The following is a 26,020-nucleotide window of genomic DNA, read 5'->3' on the forward strand; positions in this document are numbered from 1 at the left end:
CATATGGGTAGATTCACTCATGTCAATTCCCCTGTTAACTAGAGATGCTTTGGAGGTATCAGTGAAATAGCACTACATTTCACTGCCCGTTATAACCATGGAAGTAAACCATGGCGGTAAACCAGTAACCATGGCAGCGCGTGCACTTCCGAACTGGTAAGGAAGGTAAGTAGATTTCACCCCTGATCTAATAGTTAGAGAAAGTTTTATATGTATTTTATTTAAGAGACCAAACACCCTGGACACAAACTACCACTTCTTTTCGTTTTGTAGAAACACATTAAGCGGGACACGGTAAGCTATGTGATTCAGTATTGATTGGAATTATTGTTTGCTCTCTTATTTAAAGGTCTACAGAACCAAACCAAGAAGACTCCATGCCTAGTTTGTGGAGATGGTTTCCAGTCGGAGAAAACTTGTAAACACTGCAGCTCTTTTTGTGCAACTGTATTACAAGGAGGTTCATATTTACCTATGAGTCCGTGTTCTGCTCCTGAAAAGATGTCCAAGACCAGGGTGGCTTACCCATATTATGGGTTTCCAAAATACTTTTGACTCTATTCAACGTGCCTTGAGATAGTGTTTTTCTTTTACAACCAATTCCTTAAAAGATAAAGCAGAGCTCAAGAACCATCCTTGTATTTAAAAAAAAAAGTCCTTGTAAAACATCCCAAACCCCCATTCATTATCAAATATGTGATAGGAATTTGACAAAACATTGTTATTAGTATAAATCTTACCATTCAACATTTAAGGGCAGCATAAAAGCAGAGGAGCCTTATTAGTATTTGGATGGACTTATTTAAATAGGAAAAGTTTCTTCTAGAAAGGTGATTAGCACCAGGGAAGTAATGGATTTTGTAGATAGAACTGATTCCAAATTGTAGCCTTAGCCCGATTGATGCTTTTGTGTCAATTGACTAGAAAGGAAGCCAGTTTTTCAGATTTCAGTCCCTTTGTCCTTTTTGGCTATTGTGATGCCCAGTATTCTTTCTGGACCATTTTCACCATGGCTCTTGATTGGTAGATTACTCTGGGGAAGGAAGGAAGGAAGGAAGGAAGGAAGGAAGGAAGGAAGGAAGGAAGGAAGGAAGGAAGGAAGGAAGGAAGGAAGGAAGGCAATGGACACTAGAGACCCGTGTTACTTTGTAATCAAATGGAGTGGAGAGATTTGTTTACAGTAGGCAAACCAGACATCAGTGCTTGACTAGCATAAACACTACATTTGACATAAAACAATAAAAATCAGGAAAAATTGCCCAAGAGATTCTTCCAGAAATGATAATGCAAGTCAAGTTAGCATCTTGTTAAGAAGGGACTGCTCTATTGATTTGTAGCTTTGTCAGTAAGTAAACCTTTGTGGCAAAACACTCAGTGGTCTGAAGGACGCTAGTTTATGATACTAAAAGAGGTTGCAGATCCGCCAAGACACAAAAATGAAAAATCTGATAAAATACTGGCATACTGGTCTCTGCTTGCTTTACACTTTACATTTTGGAAAGCCGTTTTCAGATTCTACCTGGAATCCATAGCTGAATTGGGAAGAGTAGTTAGGGCACGGGTATCAAACTCGCAGCGTCATGTTGCTGTCATGTGATGTATCGCGATGGTTTTCCCCTTCGCGAAGCTGGGGTGGGTGTGGCCTGCGCATGACACATCCAGCCCACGGGCCGCCAGTTTGACACTCCTGAGTTAGGATAAAATCTTAAGTAAACTGGGTTATTGCTCTGTGCTCTACATGGACCTGCCCCTGAAGACCGTCTGGTAGAGCTGATACAAAATGCAGCAGCATGAGCAATAATGGCTACTCATACAGCTGACACAAAATGATACAAAATGCAGCAGCATGAGCAGTAATGGCTGCGTTCCTGTATGTTTATGTGTCACCGCTTCTATGTGAGCCTCATTTGTGTTGTCAGTTAGTTTCTGGGTACAATTCAAAGTGCTGGTCATTACCTATAAGCAGGGGTTTAAGACTTGTGGACTTCAACTCCCAGAATTCCTCAGCCAGCACTGGCTGAGGAATTCTGGGAATTGAAGTCCACAAGTCTTAAAGTTGCCAAGGTTGGAGACCCCTGTTATAAAGCCTTCATGGCATAGGGCTTGGGTACCTGAGTACTACCTATCTCCAACTGTTGCTGCCTGCCCAATTTGTTTCAGCAAAATCGTATGTTCCAGGTCCCTTCTATTGTTGTCATCTTATGGGAGAGAGTCCAGACAGTGCTCTCTCCTATGGTTCCCCAAAGCCATTAAGACCTGTCTTTGGTCACAGGTCTGGGGTTGATATCTTTGTAGGGCCTCTCATTTCACTTCATTTGTTATTTTTTGATTGGTTTGAATGTGGGCTGCCTGCAAGATTGTACATTTTTACAGTAACTGTTTTTATTGTTTTGTATTTCCCAGAGACTATGTGCGTGGTTGGCCATACAGGCAGCTCTTGACTTATGACCACAATTGGGACCAGAATTTCCATTGCTAAACATTTTCATCTGTTGGCTGTTAAGTAAGATGTGCCCAATTTTACTACCCTTTTACTACCATGGCTAAGGAAATCACTGCAGTTGCTAAGTGAATTAGGCAGTGATAAAGGAATCAAGCCTGCCTCATTGACTTTGCTTGCTGGAAGCTTGTTTGGAAGATCACGCATGTGATCACATGATCCCGAGATGCTGGAACTGTTCTAAATAGATGCTGGCTGACAAGTGACTAAATTTTGATCATGTGACCATGGGGATGCTGCCACAGTTGTAAGTGTGAGGACACTTTATAAGTCAGTGCTGTTGTAACTTTAACTGGTCACTAAACAAATTGTTGTAAATCAAAGACTACCTGTGAAACATATTTAGAATAATAGTAATAATAATAATAAAAAATAAGAACAATCCTGTTTTACTATTTTCATGTGGCTATCTCAATGAGAATTTCAGGTTTAGATGCAAGCCTTTATAGGCAGGAATTAATTACCATATTTTTCTGAATATAAGATGCACTCCCTCAGGGTGAAAATTTGGATGCGTCTTATACACTGAATGTAGCCTCGCCCACCCGCTGGCCCCCACCCTTTAGCCTCTGCCTCCTAGCAATTTGCCTCCTTGCAGCAAACAGCCCATTTCAATTTCAGCTTCTGCACAGCCTGATTAGCACAAGCAGTTCATTGTCAGTTGGATTGGCCTCCCGACCATTAGCTGTTTCAGGCTGCAGGTTTTTGGTCTCCGCTGTTTGCTGTTTGCTGCAATGAGGTAAATTGCTGGGAGGCAGAGGCGGATTTTTTCCCCTTGTTTTCCTCCCAAAAAAGGTAGGTGCCTCTTATATATGGAGCATTTTTTACTCCGAAAAATACGGTACATTCATTGATTGGACAATTTAAAATATGGGATTTTTTTTTTTAGTGAACTAGTTGTTCACTAAAGTATGCTAAAAGTTGTGGTTGGGTATTTACTGCCCTGAAAATAACAACAATGAAAGAAAAGAACTGTACTTTTTATCTTTGGAGATTCTCAATCATCCAGGTCATGGTTCCTCCCCTCCCTCATTCTACTGCATATACCACGTTACTCAGTTTGTATCTGGGTGTTTTATGCTTGGGGTGGACAAGCTTCTTCTTTTATGTTTTAGTTCTTTATCTTTCCCATTTTTGCTGGTAGGCAGGCCTTCAGCTCAGTAGTGTAGGGTTCTGATAACTCCCATTTTGTGCTCCAGTGGGTGGTGAGAATCAAAAGAAGAACTAAAACACACCAAGGAAGCTCTCAGAATGTGTGGCTATCCCAAGTGGACCTTCATCAAATCCCCCAAAAGACCCAGCAGGAGCTCCTCAATAACAGACAAGGAAGAGAGCAATAAATGAAGCAGTGTTGTCATTCCATATATTGCAGGAATGTCTGAAAAGCTCAGGAGGATCTTCAGCTAACACAATATATGTACATACTTTAAACTCAAGAATAAACTAAGGCAGAAGCTTGTCCACTGCAAGGATAAAATACCCAGACACAAACTGAGCAACATGGTATATGTAGCACAATGCAGATCTGTACATTGGCAAAATAAAACAACCACTTCATAAACACATGGCACAACATAGGAGAACAAACCCATCAGGATAAGATTCAGCAGTCCATCTGCATTTAAAAGACAAAGGCCATTCTTTTTGAGACAGCAAAATCCACATTTTGGACAGAGAGGATTGCTGGTTTGAAAGAGGGGTTAAAGAGGCCATCTGTGTCAAAATTGAACAGCCCACTCTCAATAGAAGGGGAGGGATATGACATCATCTATCTCCAGTCTACAACACAGTTCTTTCAGCAGTTCCAAGAAAGCTCCACACCTATTTGTACCAGAGGTGGGTTCTACTTACCTTTACTACTGGTTCGCATCGTGCATGCGCAGATCACTTCTGATGACGTCCGGGTCAGTGGGCGGACCCTCCCATTGATTTTACTACTGGTTCTTGCAAACCGGTCCAAACCGGGGGCAACCCACCACTGATTTGTACTACTCAAGTACAAATGAGTACCTTAGAACAGAGATAAACCTCCAAGTGGCATCAGAGACTCTCTAAAATAATGCAAATGACCAGCTGTCTGCAAGGAATAGAAATCCTTCCATTCCCCACCATTTGGTCTGAGCTGAAGAAGCTTCTTGGATGAGAAGCAAAACATCTTCACAGAAAAACAAGAAAGTCCAGTTGCCTCTTGAAAAAGCACCTTTTGGGACAACTGTACCTTTCCTTATTTTCCATACTTCTTCCAATAACATATCTAGACTATTGTTTTTGCTGGCAGTCAGTTGAACTTTGAAATGATGCTTCTTTCAGAGTTCCTCTGAAATGTCTGGCTATGGCATATGGTCCTCAACAGTGCAAACAGCTCAGGCTAATCAGACCCTTTGCACTTGTCAGTGTAATACAATCTTGGAGAAAGCTTGTACTCTTCAAAATTGTTTGGAATACAATACCCAGTGCTTGTACTCTTCAAAATTGTTTGGAATACAATACCCAATCTCAGCGCTCTCAGCCAACTTGGGCAAGTACAGAGAAGTAGGGAATGTACTCACTGACATCCTTTGGTTTATGAAGAATCCTGGGAATAGGACATGTGGTCACTAATCAAAGAAAATCTGATAATTGACTGAGGCATGGATTATTATTTGTAATCTGTGTGCCTAACACATTTTTTTGCTTGTATAAACACAACAAGGAAACATCGGTGCTTGAATTTCCCTCTTAATTGAAGACATCATTGAATCAAGACTGCTGTTTTAAGACATGTTTTCAACACATTTCTGTCCTGAAAGTCTGTGCCCTGGTATCACATCAGAAGTGTGTTCAAATCACTCCTGCATGGTTAGAATTCTACTTATCACCCATTTATCATCCTTGCTTATATTATTTATGAGCTGATTAACATTTTATATTTGGTTATTTTAAAGTGACTCGGGATCTGAGATATTTCAGATGGCTACAGCACAAAGTTTTGGGGGTTTTGTTACATTCTTATTTAACAATTATAAAGTCTGGGGAAAATAGATATATTGTCCTAAGAGTTCTTTTTATTTATAATGTTTATTTAAGTTTTGGGGTTAGGGACCCTCCTCTAGTGAGAACTTTCTGCAATTCTACAATAAATCAAGGAATAGGCAAGTCTTCATATCCTGACTTTAAAGAACAAGGGGTTTCATGTGCTCTTTTCTTCCATCACTCTTCTGTGTATGTCTGTGGTTGTTTTAAAATGGTAAACATACATCATAAACAGGTACAGTATATGCATAATGTAGACAAAAACCTGAGAGTGATAACAACATTGAAAAATATATTTACCAATTCCAGTTGTGTGATTTAATTCTGAAGTATGTTTTGGTACAAAGTCATAGCAATATTTGTATATTTTTTTAAAAAAAATTAGACAGCAAATGTTGGAATGTACACATGTTCTTCCAAATCATTCCCAGGTTTTTAACCCTATAGGCTAGAGTTCCCCACCCATTCTGGCTTTGCAGACTGGCCGGGGCGGGAGGTGAGGGAAAGGGGATAGTTCCATGCGAGTGGTGGGCAAGCGTGCACATGCAGTTCCATCTGCATGAGCAGTGGGCACGCACATGCACATGCTTGCCCACTGCTTGTGCAAGTGAGGTTGCACACGCACACGTGCTTGCCACTTCTGTGACCCAGTTCTGAATGGCTCAAGGCCTGGGAGTGGGCTGTGGCCCGGGGATTGGGGACCCCTGCTGTGGGCAATGTAAGGCTCCATGTTGTGACTGGCACGCATCATGATATTTTCAGTACAAATTACTTATGAAATAAATGTATGGGTATGTACATTTACATACCCATCTGTGTATGTACAAGTATCTAGCATGAACAGGAAGAGATGTTACTGTCTGGATTTTAGGTGAATACTTGGAAAGGATAATTACATGTAGATCTTATGGAATTATGACATTTCAGATTTTCCTACAGCTAATTTCTCTTCACCCTTAGGCCAAAATTAGATCTGAAGATTGAATTAGTACCTTGTCCATGACTGAGAACTTTGAAAGTTTCTGTGTTTATACAACACTTTGAGTTACAAATCAACCAGCCACATTCTAGCTGCAGGCAGTTTTTTTCCCCTCCCCTTCTTTACAAGTGGATTGCTACACATCAGGAATTCAGCTGCCCTTCTCCACGCAATTTGTATTACATTTGGCCATGGCTCAGATTACCAAAGTCTTGATTAATGTTTACAATATGTTTTCCTGGTTAACCAAAATTTTAAAGCGTTAATGGACCAAAGGAATACTCACTTACAAAATTCTCTCTCATCTGTGGATAGAAGCAATCTAGGAAGAGGAGTGTGTGCAATGGGTGTGTGTATGTGTGTTCGTGGTGTGTGCATGATTGTAGGTTAGCTATGGCAATCTTTAGGTTTTCTCCATAGTATACCAAAAACAGACCACCAGAGGGTCTTTTGACTGATACGTACAAATTGACAGAACTTCTGTCAAGCCTTCAAAGCCCTAAGGTTTCAAATCTTGCCAGTGGTAGGAAGACACCATCGGATACCACTGAGATAACATTTCTGTACTGTTCTGACCTAGGCTTCCTTAGAAAGCATGAAGCAAAATCTTAATACCGGTAAAACCCCTTTTATTAACACGACTGTGAATTCCGTTCATTCACAGTCAACAAGGCTTTGGCAAACAGTCTTTCAGAGGAATGTTTATCAACCCCCACCTTATCTCACTTGGAACGCTGCCAGAGAACCAATTTCCAAATGCAGGGTAAGGCTAAACTTGGCACCGGGTCTATTAGAGTCACGAATAGAACTTTCCAATCTTGAAACGAGATGAACTAATTGCTTCCTGGAAAAGCCCACATCCCTTTCACTCCTCTTTTATGTCCTATGGGAGGTGCCAGTCATCTCCAAGGTGTGGCCTTACTCCCGAGTCTACCCTGCTTTCTTAATTGTTCTTGTCTTCTGGCAGCTCTGCGCATGTGTACACTGGGAACGGGCTCCAGCTGTTCCTCTGCCTCGCTGCTGTCTAACTCCCTCTCTGCCTCCGACGCAGAGCCCTCGTCTGAGTTTTCCCCAGCCCCTAGGACTGGCCCACGTTCTTCCTCAACCTCCTCACTGTCTGACTCTGCTGCCAGCTGTGCTGGCCACCGGCAGGCCACAGCGTGTACATTTTGTAAATCCCACAGCAGAGATCTACCATATCACCATCATCACCCAATATTAAGAACTTTTTTTGGCCTCTTATAATCCCTGCATTGGGTGGAACAAAGGCTCATACTACACTGCTGCCCCAAAAAGTACAGATGCTTTTTGACAGCTAGTCTGAACATAACAATATTTGGCTACTAACCCAGCCCTTTTTTTGTAAAACAAAAGTGAAGCTTTTGTTGGAAGATTAGTGTGGATAATTTCCAGATCACGTTTGTACCCAGGATGCTCCCAATCTATCTCAACATTCAGGTCAAATCAAGATCAGAGCAAGCACATAATGCCACTCAAAATAGTAAAAATATAACATGGTGTTTATTAAACATCAGCAAATATCAAAACAATTAGCTAGCCTAATAAGGTAAGAAGCAGACAAATGCAGGGGATGGGTGATGGAGTGTGACATGAACAATAGAATCTCTATCATCTGTGCCAGTCTGTTATCTGATATTTCTATACAGAACTTTCCAGAACTATTGGAAACAATATAATATTGGACAATTTCTAATAAAGAATGACCTTTGCTTATTCCTTGTACACTGCCTTTAAAGGCCCTTTGATAGTGAGATTGGTGGTCTCTAAATTCAACCGATAAATCCCAGTTATAACATTTTTATGTGTAGAATAGCAGCAGAATGAGATGGAAAGTAGGAGACCAGATGATCTCATCCTCTATTTGGCACCGTGAAGAAATACTTTGGTGAAGAAGAACGATGGATCTAACAGTTTTGCCCTACTGGACAGTTCTCTTTAACCCAGGTGTCTCCAACCTTGGCAACTTTGAGACTTGTGGACTTCAACTCCCAGAATTCCTCAGCCAGCTTTGCTTTGCTGGCTGAGGAATTCTGGGAGTTGAAGTCCACAAGTCCTAAAGTTGCCAAAGTTGGAGACCCCTGTTTTAACCTATCTCTTTCCTTTTTCTCTCTTTTCTGTAATTTCTTCTTGAAAAAGAAAAGGGTAAATGCAGTATTATACCAATTAGTTCTTTGGAGGTTACAGCAACTACTTGTCAAAAGATCCACTCACATCGGTGAATAATCTGCTTTATTAGAAGATTAGTTTAAGTTTTGAATTTTGAAATGTAATAAACCTAGAATAGAAGCAGTTACTGTTACTAGTTTGAATAATGCTTAAGAGGACTCTCAAGGATGGAGAGAGCACTAAACAACTTATTAACAGTTCTGAAAAAATGAGAAGTAGAGGTGACTGGTGCACTGAAGCACTTAGCTGGCATCACCACTGTTGCGCCATCTGTTTTTCTGGCTTCAAATGCAAATTTACTTTACACCAATGCACCTCTTGAATCTTCTTTCCACAAGGAATTGAAGAAATGAAAAGTTAAATCATGTATGGGGCTGTAGGAAGTTAGCACCTACTCCTTTCCTAGAAGAATGAAATATTTTAGGAAATATTAAAAAGGCAAAATATTATATTTCCCTGGTTGAGAAATGGAGAAACATGTTTTAAAGACAAAGCAGCTCCTACATTCCTGCCCCCCCTTTGTCAATGGACCATCATCTGCAACACAATAGGACTCATCTAGCAACAGAAACTAACACAATAGGACTCATGTAGCAACAGAAACTCACCACATGGCACCTGGGAAGATTACATCAGCCAGAAAGGCTAGCTAAAACCCCCACTCCCTGGGAGTCTGACAACCAATCAGGATACTCTTTCAGGGCCCCAGGAAGTTCAAAGCCAGAGAGGGCATAAAACCCGGGGGACTCGCCGCATCTCTGCCCTTTTCTGTTCAGGAACTCAAACCATGTGATCCTGTCCACCATTAAACCATCTTTCAAAGCAGTCTCCATGTTTCCAGTGTGTTTTTCCCCACTTCGAGCTGAACCCAGAAGGATATTTCTTCTAACAGGGCCATGTCACTCTTTACCCTGTGGGCAGGAATAAACCATTTTGGCAAGCTCACAAATTCAGATAAGTAATATTTAATGAAGAAACTTGAGAGCCGCAAGCAAAGAATTTCAGCAAGTGTTGTAATTTAAGAAGCTCTATGTGTTGAAACAGTGTTCAAACCCTCATGGGGTTCTTTCTTACTATGCTTGGTCCCTTCTTTTGAGTGAGTTGGCTTTTATTTTTGTAACTGTTAGATTGGATACGAGGCTGTTCCTTTCTGGCTGTCAGAAAACTAATTTTCTCAGCCACTTGCCTGTCTTAAGTTAGTTTAGGTAGAAGAGAAGAACCAAATAGTTGGGTTGCTGGATTAAAACATGCTACGGCAACACTAAACTGTAATAGTAGATTGAAATAGTTCACTAGTAACTGAAATAGTATTTACAACTAAATTAGAGAGCTTCCTGGGCAGAAAAGTGAATAAGGTGAAGAAACCATATTATTTATTTATTTATTTATTTATTTATTTATTTATTTAGTCACATTTCTATGCCGCCCAACTCCCAAGGGACTCTGGGCGGCTTACAACAAAGAAAAATGATATAAGGAAGATGTTTCTCTTTGATTTGGTTATAGCAGGCATTGCATTAGCAGTAGACTTTTTAGGTAATAGTTGGAGGCCAACCCTGTTGTTACAGGATCTGTTTTTTTGTAGTACAATGAACCAATGAATGTCTGAAATCTTGAAATGCCTCAAGGCAAAACTAGATAATTGGGGAAGTTGTGTGACACACAATATACTACAGTGGTGTTGGCTAGTTTGCAAGTATATGAATATATGCAAATTCAACCCCTGTGGTTAATTTGTCTTGGACAAAACTGAGTAAATTTATTTACTCAATCATGATTTGGTTAAGCAATATTTGCATATTTTGGGAATGCAATTCTTAGAAAGTTCATCTTCTCTATCAACCCTTTCATACATCTCCTAAATTCTATTAGGTTGCTAAGCATAGCTTACGAAATACATGTAACTGAAAGATTACTAAATGCTTGTCTCCTGCCTCAAATTCCATTCTGAGGTCTCTTAAATTTATAATTAGATTATGGGTCTCTGTCCCAATGCTCTCTGGATAAAATATTTGAGATGTCCATTTCTATTCGGGAACTGAAGTTTCTGCTTTGCCTCTGAGACAGACACAACCTCACCCTAACCTGACTTTTTGTTTATTTAGAATTGATGGGGAAAATAATTGTTTACAGTATCTTAAAACTACTTGGGAGAAAAGGGGAAACACAAACATAAAGCAAATCACATTAAAAAGGGAACAAAAATGCAAGTGGGAGGAATCAAGTCCATAATATCTTTTTTTCACGTTCACTTACAAACTGTGGCATATTATCAACAGCCTGAGATAAGCTCTAGGCATCAACTTACATAAAATAGAATGAAATAGTTCCAGTTAGACATCTGTTACTTGTTATATCTTAACAAAGGTTCTTGCACAATTATATCTGTCCTTGTAAGGATCAATAGATAATTATGTTAAGATTGAACAAGAGAAAATATTTACATAGTGGCTTCAGTAAACAAAACAACATTGTTTTAAAATTAAAGCTGTTAAATTCAGAAAAATATGTTATAGCTTCCAGTAACAACTGAACTTCCCTATGACTCATCTTCAGTGTTGATTTCTCCTTTCTACTAAAAGGAGGAGTTCTTTTCAAAGGTAATGGGATGGGTGGGTGGGACTATTACACTATTTAAATGCCTTGTCAGAGTAAAACAGCTGTTTCTTTAGGACAGTCACCATAATAAAACCAGAAAAGAAAGTAACTTAAAAAAAAAAAGCTCAACAATCCCAAAGATGAAGTTTATGTGGCAGATTTTTGCAATATTTTATGGCGCATATGGCTATCACCTCATTCCCAGGATTAAAGAATGTGGAGTCACTTGTTCACAGGTATGTTACAATTTGATTTATATCTGCAGTCTCTAAATAGCACCATCCTTTCTCCATTATCTGATTCACTGAGGAACATGTGTATTTGCTACAGTTGTGTGTCCATAGAGAAAGATGTCAATCTTTTAGGCGCAATCTTTTTCTAAAATATGGTATAAATCTGTGTAGTGCTAGGATTCAGAAAAAACTCATGGTTACATTTGCAGAGAATTAATAGATTTGTTATTTTGCATATTGGGACTGGTAATTCTTGAAAATATATTGATTAGATCATTATTACCATAAAATATCAGTGATATTTCTAGATTCTGCATCTATATATGATATGATAAATCAGAAAAATGCAGCACATTGTCATGTCACCATGCCATTAAACTTTGATTAATATTAAATCATTAATACTTATGTTTTAATTTCTAAAATGAATGAAAATATCTTGATTCAAGTCAAAACATAAAGTTGTATATTAAAGTATGTTTACATTGTAATTTGAATATGTAATATTTAGATTTGGTCTTTCTGGGCACCAATTGTGTTTTTTAAAAAAAAAAAATACATTATTTCTATTGCACTTTTAGCTTGCAATATCTCCAGAATGGTGGTTTTCTAAATTAACTCCACTTGAGGGCAGCCTTGCAGATGGTCTGAGTTAGAAGTCAAAATTGTGAAACGCTAACGGATGCTTGAAAAACTGAGTTATGAACCACAAAATGTTAGAATGTGTTTGCTAGCAGAATGTCTGAAGTATAATTGGAAATCCAACATTGGTGAGGATTTTTTCCTGAGAGCAGAAATGCTTCAATTTACCCAGAAAGAAGGGAACAAGCCCACCTTATTTTTTCTCAGGACAGACAGAGTTAGTAGCTCTGTAGGCTAATTATTTGGTATTATTTTTAGAGAAGGAAGGCTAACCTCCTTGGGTTATTTAAATAATTGGCATAAATTAATTTCTGCCTGTTTAAAAAAAAACACCCATGAGAATTATCATTGATGCATACTATAATACTTTTTGAAGAAATGATTTGTAAGGTACGATGTTGAGGCACACCCACCCACTTTCTGACTTTGGTATCTTGTTATTTGAGAAGTTATCAGCTGAAGTTGACCAATACAATTCACCAATTTTGTGTTGAATGGGCCTTAGGGAAAGCAATGAAGGATTGACTAGTTGGTGCTGATCCACATTTGCAATTTATGTACTGCTGTAGGTGATTCAGATGAATGTTGTGCCACCACCTTGGATTTAAAGACTAAAAGGTGCTTTGGAGTATTTCTGGGCACATACTCGTAGTATCTGTCACAGCTCCTTAAACTAAATGTATTTGGAATGTACAGCAGCTGTGAAAGGCAGCTGTGTGATCCCAAGAACAGGCAGAGATGCTTTAAGGCAGAGGTCTTCAAAACTATGCTGGCTGGAGAATTCTGGAAGTTGAAGTCCACAAGTCTTAAAGCTGCCAAGTTTGAAGATCTCTGCTTTAAGGAGTAACAAGGAGCTATGCCTGTGCTCCAAAGGACCTTTTGCTTTTAAATCTGAAGTGCTGCCCAGTCCTCACACAGGTGTTTGTTAATGAATTGTTTCACGTGGCTGAGCAAACCCAAATGCACTTACCTGTACTCAGATCTTGGAATAGGACTGGGGAAGCCCGATTCTGAGTCTACCTCAGCCATGGAAGTTCATTTTCTCCTGTGACCAACATATTTTTCAAATGTCATGGGGGTGGGGTGGTGCGAAAAAGAAAGACTTCTGGAACTTGAGGAACTTCTGTCAAGTTCCAGAAGAAAATCTGGGGATATAAATCTCAACAAATCCAAGAAATCCCTGCCTGAAGAACATGCACCTGACAAATTGTCCTCTTGCCTTCAAACATTCACAACAAAATAATGGTTTGATACCACAGGAATAGAATAGAATAACAGAGTTGGAAGGGATCTTGGAGGTCTTCTAGTCCAACCCCCTCTTAGGCAGGAAACCCTACACCACTTCAGACAAATGATTATCTAACATCTTCTGAAAAACTTCCAGTGTTGGAGCATTCACAACTTCTGGGGAGGCAAATTGTTCCACTGATTAACTGTTCTAACTGTTAGGAAATTTTTCCTTAGTTCTAAGTTGCTTCTCTCCTTGATTAGTTTCTACCCAGTGCTTCTTGTCCTATCCTCAGGTGCTTTGGAGAATAGCTTGACTCCCTCTTCTTTGTGGCAACCGCTGAGATATTGGAAGACCGCTATCATGTCTCCCCTAGTCCTTCTTTTCATTAAAGTAGACATACCCAGTTCCTGCAACCGTTCTTCATATGTTTTAGCCTCCGGTCTCCTAATCATCTTTGTTGCTCTTCTCTGCACTCTTTCTAGAGTTGTGCTCTTTCCTCCAACACTGCAGATACTTATTCAGATAGCCACAAGAATGTTGGGATGTGAGAGAGAAAGGGGGAAGAATTACAATGTCACCCCTGGTGATCTCATGCTACTCTTTTATGTGTGTTGAGCAATGAACGGTACCATTGATTTAAATCTACCTGAAAGGGTCTTTATAAATCTTTTGCCAATCTAGTCTCCCTTAAATGTTTTGAGACTTAACTCCCTAAATTGCCAATCACCTGGAAGATCCAAGTTGGGAAAGCTGCCACTGCACAAGATTGCACTGTTAATGAGCTACATTACCTAATGTTCTTTTTAAAGCAGAACCCTATAGGGAAATCCCCTGATTTGACTTGTATCCTGGTGCAGTTAATTTTGCAACTCGTGTCTGGTGAACTTCTGTGTGTGAAGAATGGATATTTTGCTACATTCTGATTCTTGAGAGGTGGGGGTGGGTATGTGCGATGCACCAAAAGTGATAAAACATTCATAGCATGGATTTCTTTTCCTTTACTTCCCATGATTAAAATACGTTTTCAAAGAAGGAAATAGCAATATTTTACATGGGATTTCCCTCCCGAAGGAAAGTTGATTAAAAAGCAGTTAATGAATCATGAGGGAGCTCTTTCCCAATCAGATGTGACTTCAGTTTTTCACCTTTGGTACAGTTCAGCTTAATGACCTGTGTGTTGTAACCTGTACAATTTGAGCAACTAGAAGAAAACAGCTTTAAAGTAAAAGTAAAGCCAGACTCAAAGATTTGCTTATAAACTGGACTGCATTGATTCATGTCACATCATCATTTTTGCTGATTTATTTTGAAAGAGAATTCAGATTAAGGTCACTTGCCAATCAGAACAAAAGCAAGAACTCAGTTAGCACTGACTCATCAGAACTGAACAAATCAGCCAATTGTTTTCCCAAAGAGAGCTGGGCAGGACAGAAAGGAAGCACTTATAAATGTGTTTTACTCCATTATGCTTAATGGATACTCATATAATCCCTCATGTAATACTATTCTATGATACTTCAGCAAAGTCCTCATGTTTCATTGCCGCTTCTTCAGAAAATGCTGTGGTCTGTAGAGTTCAATTCAAGTATTAAAAAGTCATACGAAGAAAGATCCCATTAGGATGGTAACTAAGCCACAATTGGTGCTGCACATGGGTTTATAGTGGATTGAAAGAAGATTTTTTTAACAAGTGCAATTTAATGGGAATTTTGAAATCCTTCCAGGGTCTGAAATTATTTCTTTAAAAAAAGGAAAATAAGGTAGTAGCAGTCATAAACCAAATGGTCCATTCGTTTGAGTAAAGCAGACTATTTCTTGATCCAACTGCAGGCCTCAGTTTAAAAATATGAAGAATGCCATTGACTTCAATCAAACAAGTTCACACATTGCATTTTTCTATTCAATGATTGATGTCTAGATATATACTTATGCAGATAAATTTGGGATGTAGCTTGTCTCCATGATGGTGCAAGTATAAGCAGATTTCTAGTGTACAAATTGCATTGTTTTTTCTGTCTTGTTGTGTGCCCTCACAAATACCCACTCTAAAGACTGCTAGTTCCCCATCAAGAATACACATCTCTATATTCATCTTTTCTCATCCAAATAATAAACATAATTCAATGGAGAGCTATTCTAGTAATGTGCAAGGATATTTACAAGGAAGGCGTCATTGTACCCATTTCTTGGTTTGATGTGGGACCAAAGCTTTACTGAATTTGGCCAGTCCAGCCAGAGGGGGTGACTACTCTAAATGAAAAAAGATTATGCCATTAGTGTATAAACTCAGAAAACACTGGTAGAGTTGGGGCAATTTGTCCTGTGGCCCCAGCTTCTGCTAGTTTGGATTACACATTAACTTTGTGCCCACAACCACAACTGTCATACAAATTACTCAGCAGAGTCACAAGAGCATTGTGTAAGCCAGGCAAAGAATTTCTGAAAATATTTTTCCAATACATTGGAAAAATGAACACATTTCAGATCCCATTTTTGCAGTTCTGAGATGGTTAAGTTCTTTTCAGAAAAAATATGAGATGAACCTCATTTTAGAAGATAATAGGAAAATGACCGTTAAGGCATGGAATACTGCATTAAGCTGTTTAGTGTAGGCCTGGAGATCTTCCCAAGATCAGACAAGGTACAGCAAGTGGCCAAGCTCCAACAGCAAGTTTTTCTTTTACAGAAAGTAGAAGCAAATTAGGAAAGGTTCCTGTATAAAACAGAAGGCATTTTAATATCTATTCTCCACTTCAAGGGCTGAAAATGTCAGTCCCTGCCTTCTGGAGATGTCATTGTGTCCCTGCTGGAAATCCCATCCCACATCTAGGTGAGATGGGAATAAAAAACCCTTGGATTAGGGCAGGGGTGAAATTCAAAATTTTTCCCTACCGGTTCTGTGGGCGTGGCTTGGTGGGCGTGGCAGGGGAAGGATTTTGCAAAATCTCCATTCCCACCCCACTCTGGGGCAGGGGTGAAATGCTTCCGGATCGGACCTGATCGCTTGATTCGGTAGCATTTTTTTCCTGTGGTTCGGCGTTCCGGTAGCGATCACCGCCTGGGTTTCGTTACTTCCTGTGTTTAACCAGCGCGGGCACTTCCGAACTGGTAAGGAAGGTAAGTAGATTTCACCCCTGCTCTGGGGCCAGCCAGAGGTGGTATTTGCCGGTTCTCCGAACTACTCAAAATTTCCACTACCGGTTCTCCAGAACCTGTTAGAATCTGCTGGATTTCACCCTTGGATAAGGGTTGATTAAAATGTGTAAGAAAATTATTTTAGGGGCCTTTATCTACTTCTCTTTTGAAAACAGGTTACAAGATAACTAGGAAAAAAACAGTTACGCCTACATTCTGACTTATCTAGAGTTACAAAGGGAGAGAGAAAGAGAGAGAGAGAGAGAGAAGTAGCTATTTGACTGGTACAGTCATACAGAAATAAGAAAGGAAAGGAAACCTCCCTCCAGGCATTAATACATCTTCTGCTTAGTGGGATAGAGCTGATGATGAATCTGTCTAACATGAAAGAGAAACTATTTTGCTTTCTTGATCCTGTATATTGTTTCAAGTCCTACAAAAGATTAGTATTCTGTGCTGTCCTTACATGCCACATGCTCTTTGAATCATTCTGTCAATTTGGATCAGGACAAGATGTCCTCATGTGTTCTTTGTTCTTTTCTTAGAACAAAGTTGAGGAAATAGGATTGAAATCCATTCCGGACTTGTGAATTTTGTTTCCTCCTTTTTTGGTTTTACACACTGATGATTCCTTATTTTCTCACCAAGTTCCTTCTCATTCCAGACTGCAGTTTAAGAGTTTGTTCCATTTGGTCTAGTCTCCCTACTTGTGGAACACTAGAGAGATTTTATTTTTAAAATGTTTGTATGTAATAAGATATCCAACCATCAACAGCCATAATGACAAAGTGATATCAGCATTATTTTTATGGTTCATTGACCAGTCAGCGAAGCGCTTAGACTGGATTTGGCATTTTTATAAATAATATTATTAGGTTTTTATTCTGGCTTTTTAAAAATAACATGTTGGAAGAAAACTTCCCAATCATCTAAAACACTGATCTTGGGTATCTGACAAACATAAAACAGTAAGGAAAAAATGAATCCTTTTCTAAAGGCAAACTGTCTAATTTTGCATAGAAAATTGTATGCTACAATGTTATTGCAGATTTTATATTTATTTCTAATTATTTAATATCGCCTATTGCATTTTATCTCATTTTTGGTTCTGTACAACCTTTTCATCTGTCACAGTAGATTGGGATAATTATTTTTCTTACCTATTTCCTGAATTATTTTTTAGGATTCTCAATTCTTTCTGTATGATTAGAAATCGCTAAATCATTTTAATGATCAAAAGAAAGGGAAAGGATGAAAACTAGCTGTTAAAAGTTATGATTTATATAACGCCATTATATATGATTTATATAATTATCAATTTCTTCACTACTATGAAGAAATTGATAACTAAGAACACCATATACATAGATCTGCATAAAATATTCCATATGTGGGTGGTTTACACTAGGGGTGTCAAACTCGCAGACTGCGGGCCGGATGCGTCAGGCACTGGACACGCCCACCAGGAAATGCTCCTGGTTCGGACTGGCTCGGGCAAGTATGTAGCGATGGCGGCGGGCAGTTCGGAGAACCGGTAGCAAAAATCCCTGCCCCCACCCCCCATGCCCAGCTGAGCCACGCAATCATCAGAGGCTTTTTTTCTTTTAAATGCCTCTGAGAGCCAAGCTCTGACGATCCAAGCTCTGACGATCCCAGCTGAGTTGCCTGATCGGCAGAGGGTTTTTTAAAAACCCTCTGATGATCAGGCAACTCAACTGGGATCGTCAGAGCCTTTTTTTACATGGTTTTAGATGTAAAAAATGGTTTTAAAAGTAAAAAAAAATTGGCCGCGCCCACCCAGTCACATTACCCCCCACCAAGCCATGCCCACAGAACCGGTAGTAACAAATTTTAGATTTCACCACTGCGTACACCCCCATTTTAGTGAAGGGGGGGGAAAGTCATGATACATCATGTGACAACATGACACCGCAAGTTTGACACCCCTGATTTACACAGTTAAAAAATTAATTAGAAATAAATAGATATCACAGTAATAGAGAAGATTACTACTGTTAACCCAACTGCATATACATACAATCTATGATATTCAGGTGGAATTTATGGTCATCTTCTATATTGCTTGTTTTTTTAAAGAAAATTTGATTTTAGGTGGCACTGTTACATCTCCAGATTAAAAGCTACTCAAGCACCTGATTGTGCTTTCAGGAAAAGAAATGTTGAAGTTGAGATAACAATAAAATGTGACTCCCTGTCTGGATCTTAGGTCATAGGTTTATAAAAACACTTGGATTTGACTTATTCTTGGTAGTTGTAGTTCCAACTTGCTCAGGCCTAAGGCTGATATATACAGGTCTTTGTGTGCAAATGAATGCTCAAAATGCAGCATTGTTGATAGCACTTTCACATCTACAATGCCACATTGGACACAATATTGTGAAACAAAGATTGACGTATACAGATTGTGAAAGGGTCCTAACTGACTATTGATTCTACTTGTTTTTATGAGTTGTACCTTGTAGCACATTCCTTTGCTTACTAGTTAAAGGCATAACATACTGTCTTTGGGGGAGCTTATTCTCTAAGTAAATTATGGCATGCCACCTTTCCATTCTCTTGGATAAAGGCAAAATGTCTTGGTCAGGAAGCTCTTGCATGGCTAATCTATTTTGGGGGTCATACAATGAAATAATAGGTTGGAGATAGTACACCTCCAAATAGGCTTCTGAGAACCATTGCTCTCTATTATACCATCTTTATAATATTGCGTCTTCAAAGGGATTTGGTTGCTTTAAGTGAGTAAAGCACTGGGCAAAACAGTTGACTTCCTTGGCTGCTCAGTGAACTAACCTAGTTGTCAAAGGGGAGGTCTAGCATACTTGCTGAATTAGATTGCTGGAGATAAACTGCATTGAGTTAGCATCTTTGAACTGCATGTCCTTCTAGAAATTGCATTGTTACCTCTTAACCTGTATTACTGTACCACAGATGCTTTTCTTTGAAAAGGAAGCTATTATTCACATGCTGTATTTTCAAGGCTTTACAGACACCTTACTGTAAACGTTTTTCTTCACAACTTCCTTGTGTATTTTAGTTATTGTTCATGCAGAAAGCTGTATTTCATCTTGTTTTCTTTTTAAGCTTCTTCCTGGTTTGCATGCTGGCCTTGGTTTTTCTTTAATTGCAGTTTCCCTAATACTCTTTAAATTTGCTTCTGTGCGGCTTGACTTCATAATAAATTGAATTAAGTGACTGTTCCAAGTACAAACTGAACCTGTTTTTCATTCTGCAATGGCTGCTGTGTAATCTATCTGGCCTAGTAATTTGTGGAAGAAATTTAGGATTAGGTTGTGGTAGAATCTCATGTGATAACCATGATGAGAGTAAACTGCAATGGGTGGATTTACATCTCATGTTATCCATAAATCACATCTGGGATTAAATCATGCTATGCTTAATCTTCTACCTGAAGACAATCTGTAAAGCTCAGGTCAATTTAACTTACTGAAGAACTGCCCAATATATATATTTTTAATAATAATAATAATTTAATCATAATAATAATAATTTTATTTATATACCGCCCTCCTCCCGAAGGACTCGGGGCAGTGTACAGCCAAAATTAAAAACATAAATATACAATATCATAGTTAAAATTAATTAAAATCATTAAATAGTTTTGGCCGAATTTTAAAACCCAAAGTTAAAACCCAATTTAAAATCATTCAATTAGACAGCCCCGCCTGTCAGAACAGTAGGGTCTTGAGGGCACAGCGAAAGACCCGGAGATCAGAGATGGTACGAATATCCGGGGGCAATTCATTCCAAAGGGCAGTTAAAAAGTATAAGTGATGCTTAAAGATCATACCTTAACTTTCTAATGTTATATTTACAGAACTTACATCATATTGGTTTGGTCTGCCCATTGCATTAAATCAACATGCAGTTGGTTTACTTTAGCTTCATTCAGTGTGTGAATCAGTGGTGAAATTCAAATTTTTTCCCTACCGATTCTGTGGGCGTGGCTTGGTGGGCATGGCATGGGAAGGATATTGCAAAATCTCCATTCCCACCCCGCTCTGGGGCCAGCCAGAGGTGGTATTTGCCGGTTCTCCGAACTATTCAAAATTTCTGCTACCGGTTCTCCAGAACCTGTTAGAACCTGCTGGATTTCACCCCTGGTGTGAATCCAGTCAATTGTAGCTTAGTAACAATCTGTAGTTAAAATTGAGGCAGTGCATAATGAGTAAGCCTAGTGAGTAAGTAAACTTATTGTTTTTATGATCCTCAAGGGTGGGGTACGAGCAGTAGTGAAATCCAAATTTTTTTTACTATCGGTTCTGTGGGCATGGCTTGGTGGGTGTGGTGTGGCTTGGTGGGCGTGGCAGGGGAAGGATACTGCAAAATCTCCATTCCCACCCCACTCCAGGGGAAGGATACTGCAAAATCCCCATTCCCACCCCACTCTGGGGCCAGCCAGAGTTGATGTTTGCTAGTTCTCTGAACTACTCAATGTTTCCGCTACCGGTTCTCTGAACTGCTCAAAATTTCTGCTACCGGTTCTCCAGAACCTATTAGAACCTGCTGGATTTCACCCCTGGGTACGAGGTATGGAATTGTTTGGTAGTTCATCCTTTTAATATATTTTGGCAGTTTGAGTTTAGACACAGAAACTCAAGTACCATGCACAATTTGCCTGTGATAAACTTAAAAGAGTCTAGAAATAGTATTTTGTTAGTGACTGCCCAGTTTAGCAACTATCTGAAGTTATGTCACTGCTGCAACTGACTTCCATATCACAACAGATGCCACCAGCTCATATAAATCTGATTGAACAATTTAAATAGTGGGTCAAATATGAGCCAGCAGTGTGCTGCAGCTATCAAAAAAGCCAATACAATTCCAAGAAGGATAGAATCAAGATCATGTGAAGTATTAATACCACTGTTGCATCTAGCTTTGGTTGCCATGATATAAAATGATGTTGGGACTCTAGAATGAGTGCAGAGATGAGCAAAAAAGATAATTAGGGTATTGGAGGCTAAAACCTATGAAGAACAGTCATAGGAATTGGGTATGTCTAGTTTAATGAAAATAATGCACATGGGTGACATGATAGTAACTTTCCAATATCCAATGGGCTGCCATAATGAAGAGGAGGGTCAATCTATTCTCTAAAGCACCTGAAGGCATGACAAGAAGCAATGGATGGAAACTAATCAAAGAGAGAACCAACTTAGAACTAAGGAGAAATTTTCTGACAATTAGAACAATTAATCAGTTGAATGATTTGCCTCCAGAAGGTGCTCCAACACTGGTGGTTTTTAAGAAGAGATTGGAGAGCTATTTGTCTGAAAATGGTATAAGGCTTCCTACTTGAGCAGGGGATTCGACTAGAAGATCTCCAAGGTCCCTTTGAACTCTGTTATATACTTATATATAAAAGGCACATGAAACTGTTTGAGATTCACATTTGAAATACATCTATAATTTAAATGTCACTCAGTACACAAGCAAATAGTTATATTATTTTATTACATGTTAAACAATGATTAAGGAATATTGCTTATTGTGGACAAGGTTAAAGATCTTAAATTCTCATATATACTCAGTGAAGCTCAGTTTCTAAATTGCTGATGTGAATTATTCATCGTGTATGCATATTTGCATGCAAACGCACCTGTATTTGCAAGCTGTAACAATGACAAGGAGTCCCTGTTCCTGGATAGCATACCAACCACATTGCTATCTGCCTGTAGCTTAGCCTTAGTAATTCATAAGAACCTCATAATAATAACCTTGTTATCGCAAATAGTGCTGCACACGTCTGTCTGTTAAGGTGAGCAGTCTGGTTGTTAACTGAGATTATATAACATTAATCCTGAAAGAACAGCACTGATTGCCTACAGCTAAAGTGGTGTTACTAGTCAATTAGTCTTAATTGCTTAGGGTCTAGGTACTGAAAAAGAATATATATATAGTAATGCTACTTACCTTATGTTAAGACCAGCTGCTTATGCTCCACCAATGGGATTATGTCTCTGTGCTGGCCAGGTGTGGCAAATTCTTAGTTCAGTGCCACAATTAGTGCCCTCTTTCAGTGCCCTCTTTCAAGAGATGCTTGGATGGCCTACATACTAACTTATTTCACAGAAGAATTAAATATCCTTTTATCTAGATATTTCTGGGCTAATGTTACACCAAGACCAGCCAGTTACTTTGCTTTTCTGTTTTTTACAATTTGTTATCATATGTCTATTATTTTTAAAGATTGACGGCTTTATCTGAAAATTTACTATTCCTTTCAAATCATGCTGGGGTTCCTTGGGAAGGAAGCATAATATGAAATAACAACAAAGGCACTCTCATCTAAGAGTGAGATGGGTAGTATCTAAATCCAATAAATAATAATGCATTTTTATTTGATATTGTTTCTCCAAGTCCAAAGAATTTCTCAGAATGACATACCAAAGATTTAAAACAGCGAAAGCACAAAAAAGAATAGTGCAACTGTGTGAAACAAACAATAAAAAAGCAGAAAATGTAAGCTCTAACAAACTAAAAGCATAAACACTAAATAGAAGGAAAATTTAAACAGATTTAAATGGTGCTTTGGGCCACCCAAATGCCTTACATTTGAATCGGTAAAGGGCATAATAGTCACTGCCAAGCAAACTCTATGTGGAAAAACATTCTAGAATCTAGATTCTTGAAAAGAACTATCACAACTTCCACTCTTCCCTGAGAGGTGGCAAGAGTGTGTACGATCTGTAGTAAACTAACAAGATTGTGGGTTTTGACCATTCCATTCTGTCTAAGTATCTGCAGTGAAGGAGATAAACTTGTCCCTTATCATTTAAGTGCTTCTCCTTTCAATTTCTATCCATTATTTTCAGTTTTTAGCTTTGAGTTAAATTTCTATTTTCTGACAAAGAAATCTATATATAAACTTGAAATTTGGCATGTATGTTCCTCTTGACTTCTAGGTGCTCGCTAAGAAAGGATTTTTCGAAATGACTATCAGATCGTTAGTATTTCATATATAGAATTATATTCACATGCTCTGATGCTAAGGAATTAGGCTTTTTACTTCCCCTCCCCACCTGAAAAGAACTCTGTCTCAACTGCCAGTTGCCTTATATTAACATGCTCTGATGCTAAGGAGTTGGACATTCTATTTTCCCTCCCCACCTGAAAAGAACTCTGTTACAACTGCAAGTTGCCTCACATTCCATTACCTCAGTTCAAACTGGCAGACGTTCCACTCCTTCACTCAAGAGTGGTCAATGTATCAAGCCCAATCACATAGTTTCGTAGCGAAACTATGTGATTGTGAAAGCAACTGCCTGCGGAGGCTTCTGGATTGGGGCTGAAAGGCAAAAGTGGAAGCAGTATGCTCTGTCCCATATTTGGGTAGACTAAGTTGCCCTGATAAAAAACACTTTTTAGCTTTGAAGTGTGACTGTTTAAATCCACTCCACCTCTTAAGAGTCAACAACCAGCACGGTTCCTTTAATCCTGTGTTCCCTTGGCTCTGCCTACCCACCACCTCTAACCATTTTCATAGAATATGCTTTTCAGATGCCTCTCCATGAACAAATGCCAGGTAGAGATTGTATTTTCTATTCCAGATGTCTTCTGGTAGGCAGAATAAAGGGAGACTACTAAAAGTTATTTCCTCTTTATACCTTTATTGAGGATATTTTGATGAACCATACTATTCATTTCTAAGAGGAACGCGGTGACTCAATGGCTAAAACGCTGAGCTTGTCAATCGAAAGGTCGGCAGTTCAGCGGTTCGAATCCCTAGTGCCGCATAACGGGGTGAACTCCCATTACTTGTCCCAGCTTCTGCCAACCTAGCAGTTCGAAAGCACGTAAAAAATGCAAGTAGAAAAATAGGGACCACCTTTGGTAGGAAGGTAACAGCATTACATACGCCCTTGACGTTTAGTCATGCCGGCCATATGACCACGGAGGTGTCTTCAGACAGCGCTAGCTCTTTGGCTTTGAAACGGAGATGAGCACCGCCCCTTAGAGTCAGGAACGACTAGCACATATGTGCGAGGGGAACCTTTACCTTTACTATTCATTTCAGTAATGACATGATTTATATTGCTCTTTAGTTCTTTAGCTTTTTGCAGCTACAATTTCCAAAATTTTGTCTATCCAGCATTCTTTCTTATGACAAGTATTTTTGCTAAATGAATTATCCCATACCAGAAATAGTGATTCTGTTATAAGAGTGTGGGAAGTGAAGTTGTATGAATCTCACACCCTCTGTCCGACATATGATTTAAATCCAGTAAGAAAACAACTTCTCTTCTTAGATATTTAGGATTTGAATTAAGATTTAATTAATGGAATATCTAATTCCACAACTAACTCAAATAGTGCTCACACTGTGGTATTATTTAAACATTGCTAGGTCTGGTTGCAAATCTCTATGTGAAAACATAATCCATACATCTTATAGGTGTATGCAAAAATAGATTTATTCATCTGTCAAATCTGTATTCTTTCCATTTTGTTTTGGCTCATGGACTCCATAAATGATAAATTGAGAGATAACTACCTGCTTTATCTTATATTACGATATTACAGATTTTCATTAAAGAGAAAATAGGTAGAGACATGAATTAGAAAATAAACTATCTCTGCTGAGCCAATAAATTATCCTGTTCTGTTGCTTTTCTTCCTTAACTTGATATCATCCAAAGGAGATTAACTTCAATATTTGATTGATGGAAACTGAAATTGGAAAGGGACTATGTTGGGGTTAAATGGTATGAAAAATATGAAAGAAAGACCAAAAGTTACATGATAGTAGAAACTAAGGGTGGTTTCACCCAAAAGATATGGCCTCTCCTTTGTTGAGCTTCATTTTTTCCTTTGCCCTCTGATTCATGAAGAACTACAACTTCTAACAATATAGTCATATGCTGAAGAATGCCTTGTTGAAGCCTGTTCCTAAGATTAGGTCTCAGTTAGTCACCTATGGTTTAACATAGGTGATAATAATCCAATGTTTAAAGTTGCAGTACTGTAACTGAGTTGCAATACTGTTCCTGAGGTCCTTAATTGAGGTGGAATGTGGAGACTATTATTTCCAAACAAATTGTTGGCTTGAGGGAAAAAAAATGCCAACTTTGGAATGTTATGTCAATTCCATTGCAAATACTTTTGTTTGCCAGAATTTTCAAAGTCATAGTACAGTTTGTTCTTCAATTAATACTTATTTTCTGATTTCCCACCCCTCCCTCTGGTTATTTTGTTTGTATTTGAAATATTTCTCTAATATTTTTATTTGAGGGTGCATTTGAATAACATGCTAAACCATTGTTGTGGGTTAAGGAATACACCTGCCACCATTTCCCTTTCATTTATGCAGCTTATTTACCAAAAGCAGAATTTTACCTGACGTGCATTGTATCATCTGAATCTACGGTGGCTGACATTTTTGTTTCTAGAAAACAAATGTTGAAATCAAATTTCCTTTTCTGCAGACCAACGATAATGGGAGTCAGATGCTTAAAAACTAT

General features: G+C 38.8%; 2 protein-coding genes across 7 annotated transcripts in view; both read left to right on the plus strand.

The window, feature by feature from the left end:
- The window catches only part of TTLL8 (tubulin tyrosine ligase like 8), a 37,680-nt gene extending 34,860 nt beyond the window's left edge, over positions 1-2,820 (plus strand). For 2 of the 3 annotated variants that reach the window (XM_034420965.3, XM_034420956.3), the window contains exon 15: positions 350-633. In XM_034420965.3, the coding sequence (XP_034276856.2) occupies positions 350-555 (206 nt within the window). In that variant the 3' untranslated portion in view covers positions 556-633. Of the gene's footprint in view, positions 1-349; positions 634-2,403 lie in introns of those variants that run through there. The other variant, XM_087874227.1, reaches the window with a different exon arrangement.
- An 8,485-nt stretch (positions 2,821-11,305) lies between these two features.
- IL17REL (interleukin 17 receptor E like) overlaps positions 11,306-26,020 on the plus strand; it is a 66,894-nt gene continuing 52,179 nt past the window's right edge. For all 4 annotated transcript variants that reach the window (XM_087874228.1, XM_060687152.2, XM_087874230.1 and 1 more), the window contains exon 1: positions 11,306-11,512. In XM_087874228.1, coding sequence (XP_087730354.1) covers positions 11,417-11,512 — 96 coding nt within the window. In that variant the 5' untranslated portion in view covers positions 11,306-11,416. The remainder of the gene's footprint in view (positions 11,513-26,020) is intronic.

This window comes from Pantherophis guttatus, chromosome 7 (assembly GCF_059756535.1).
Source record: "Pantherophis guttatus breed Tessera chromosome 7, ASM5975653v1, whole genome shotgun sequence".
Lineage (NCBI taxonomy): Eukaryota > Metazoa > Chordata > Lepidosauria > Squamata > Colubridae > Pantherophis > Pantherophis guttatus.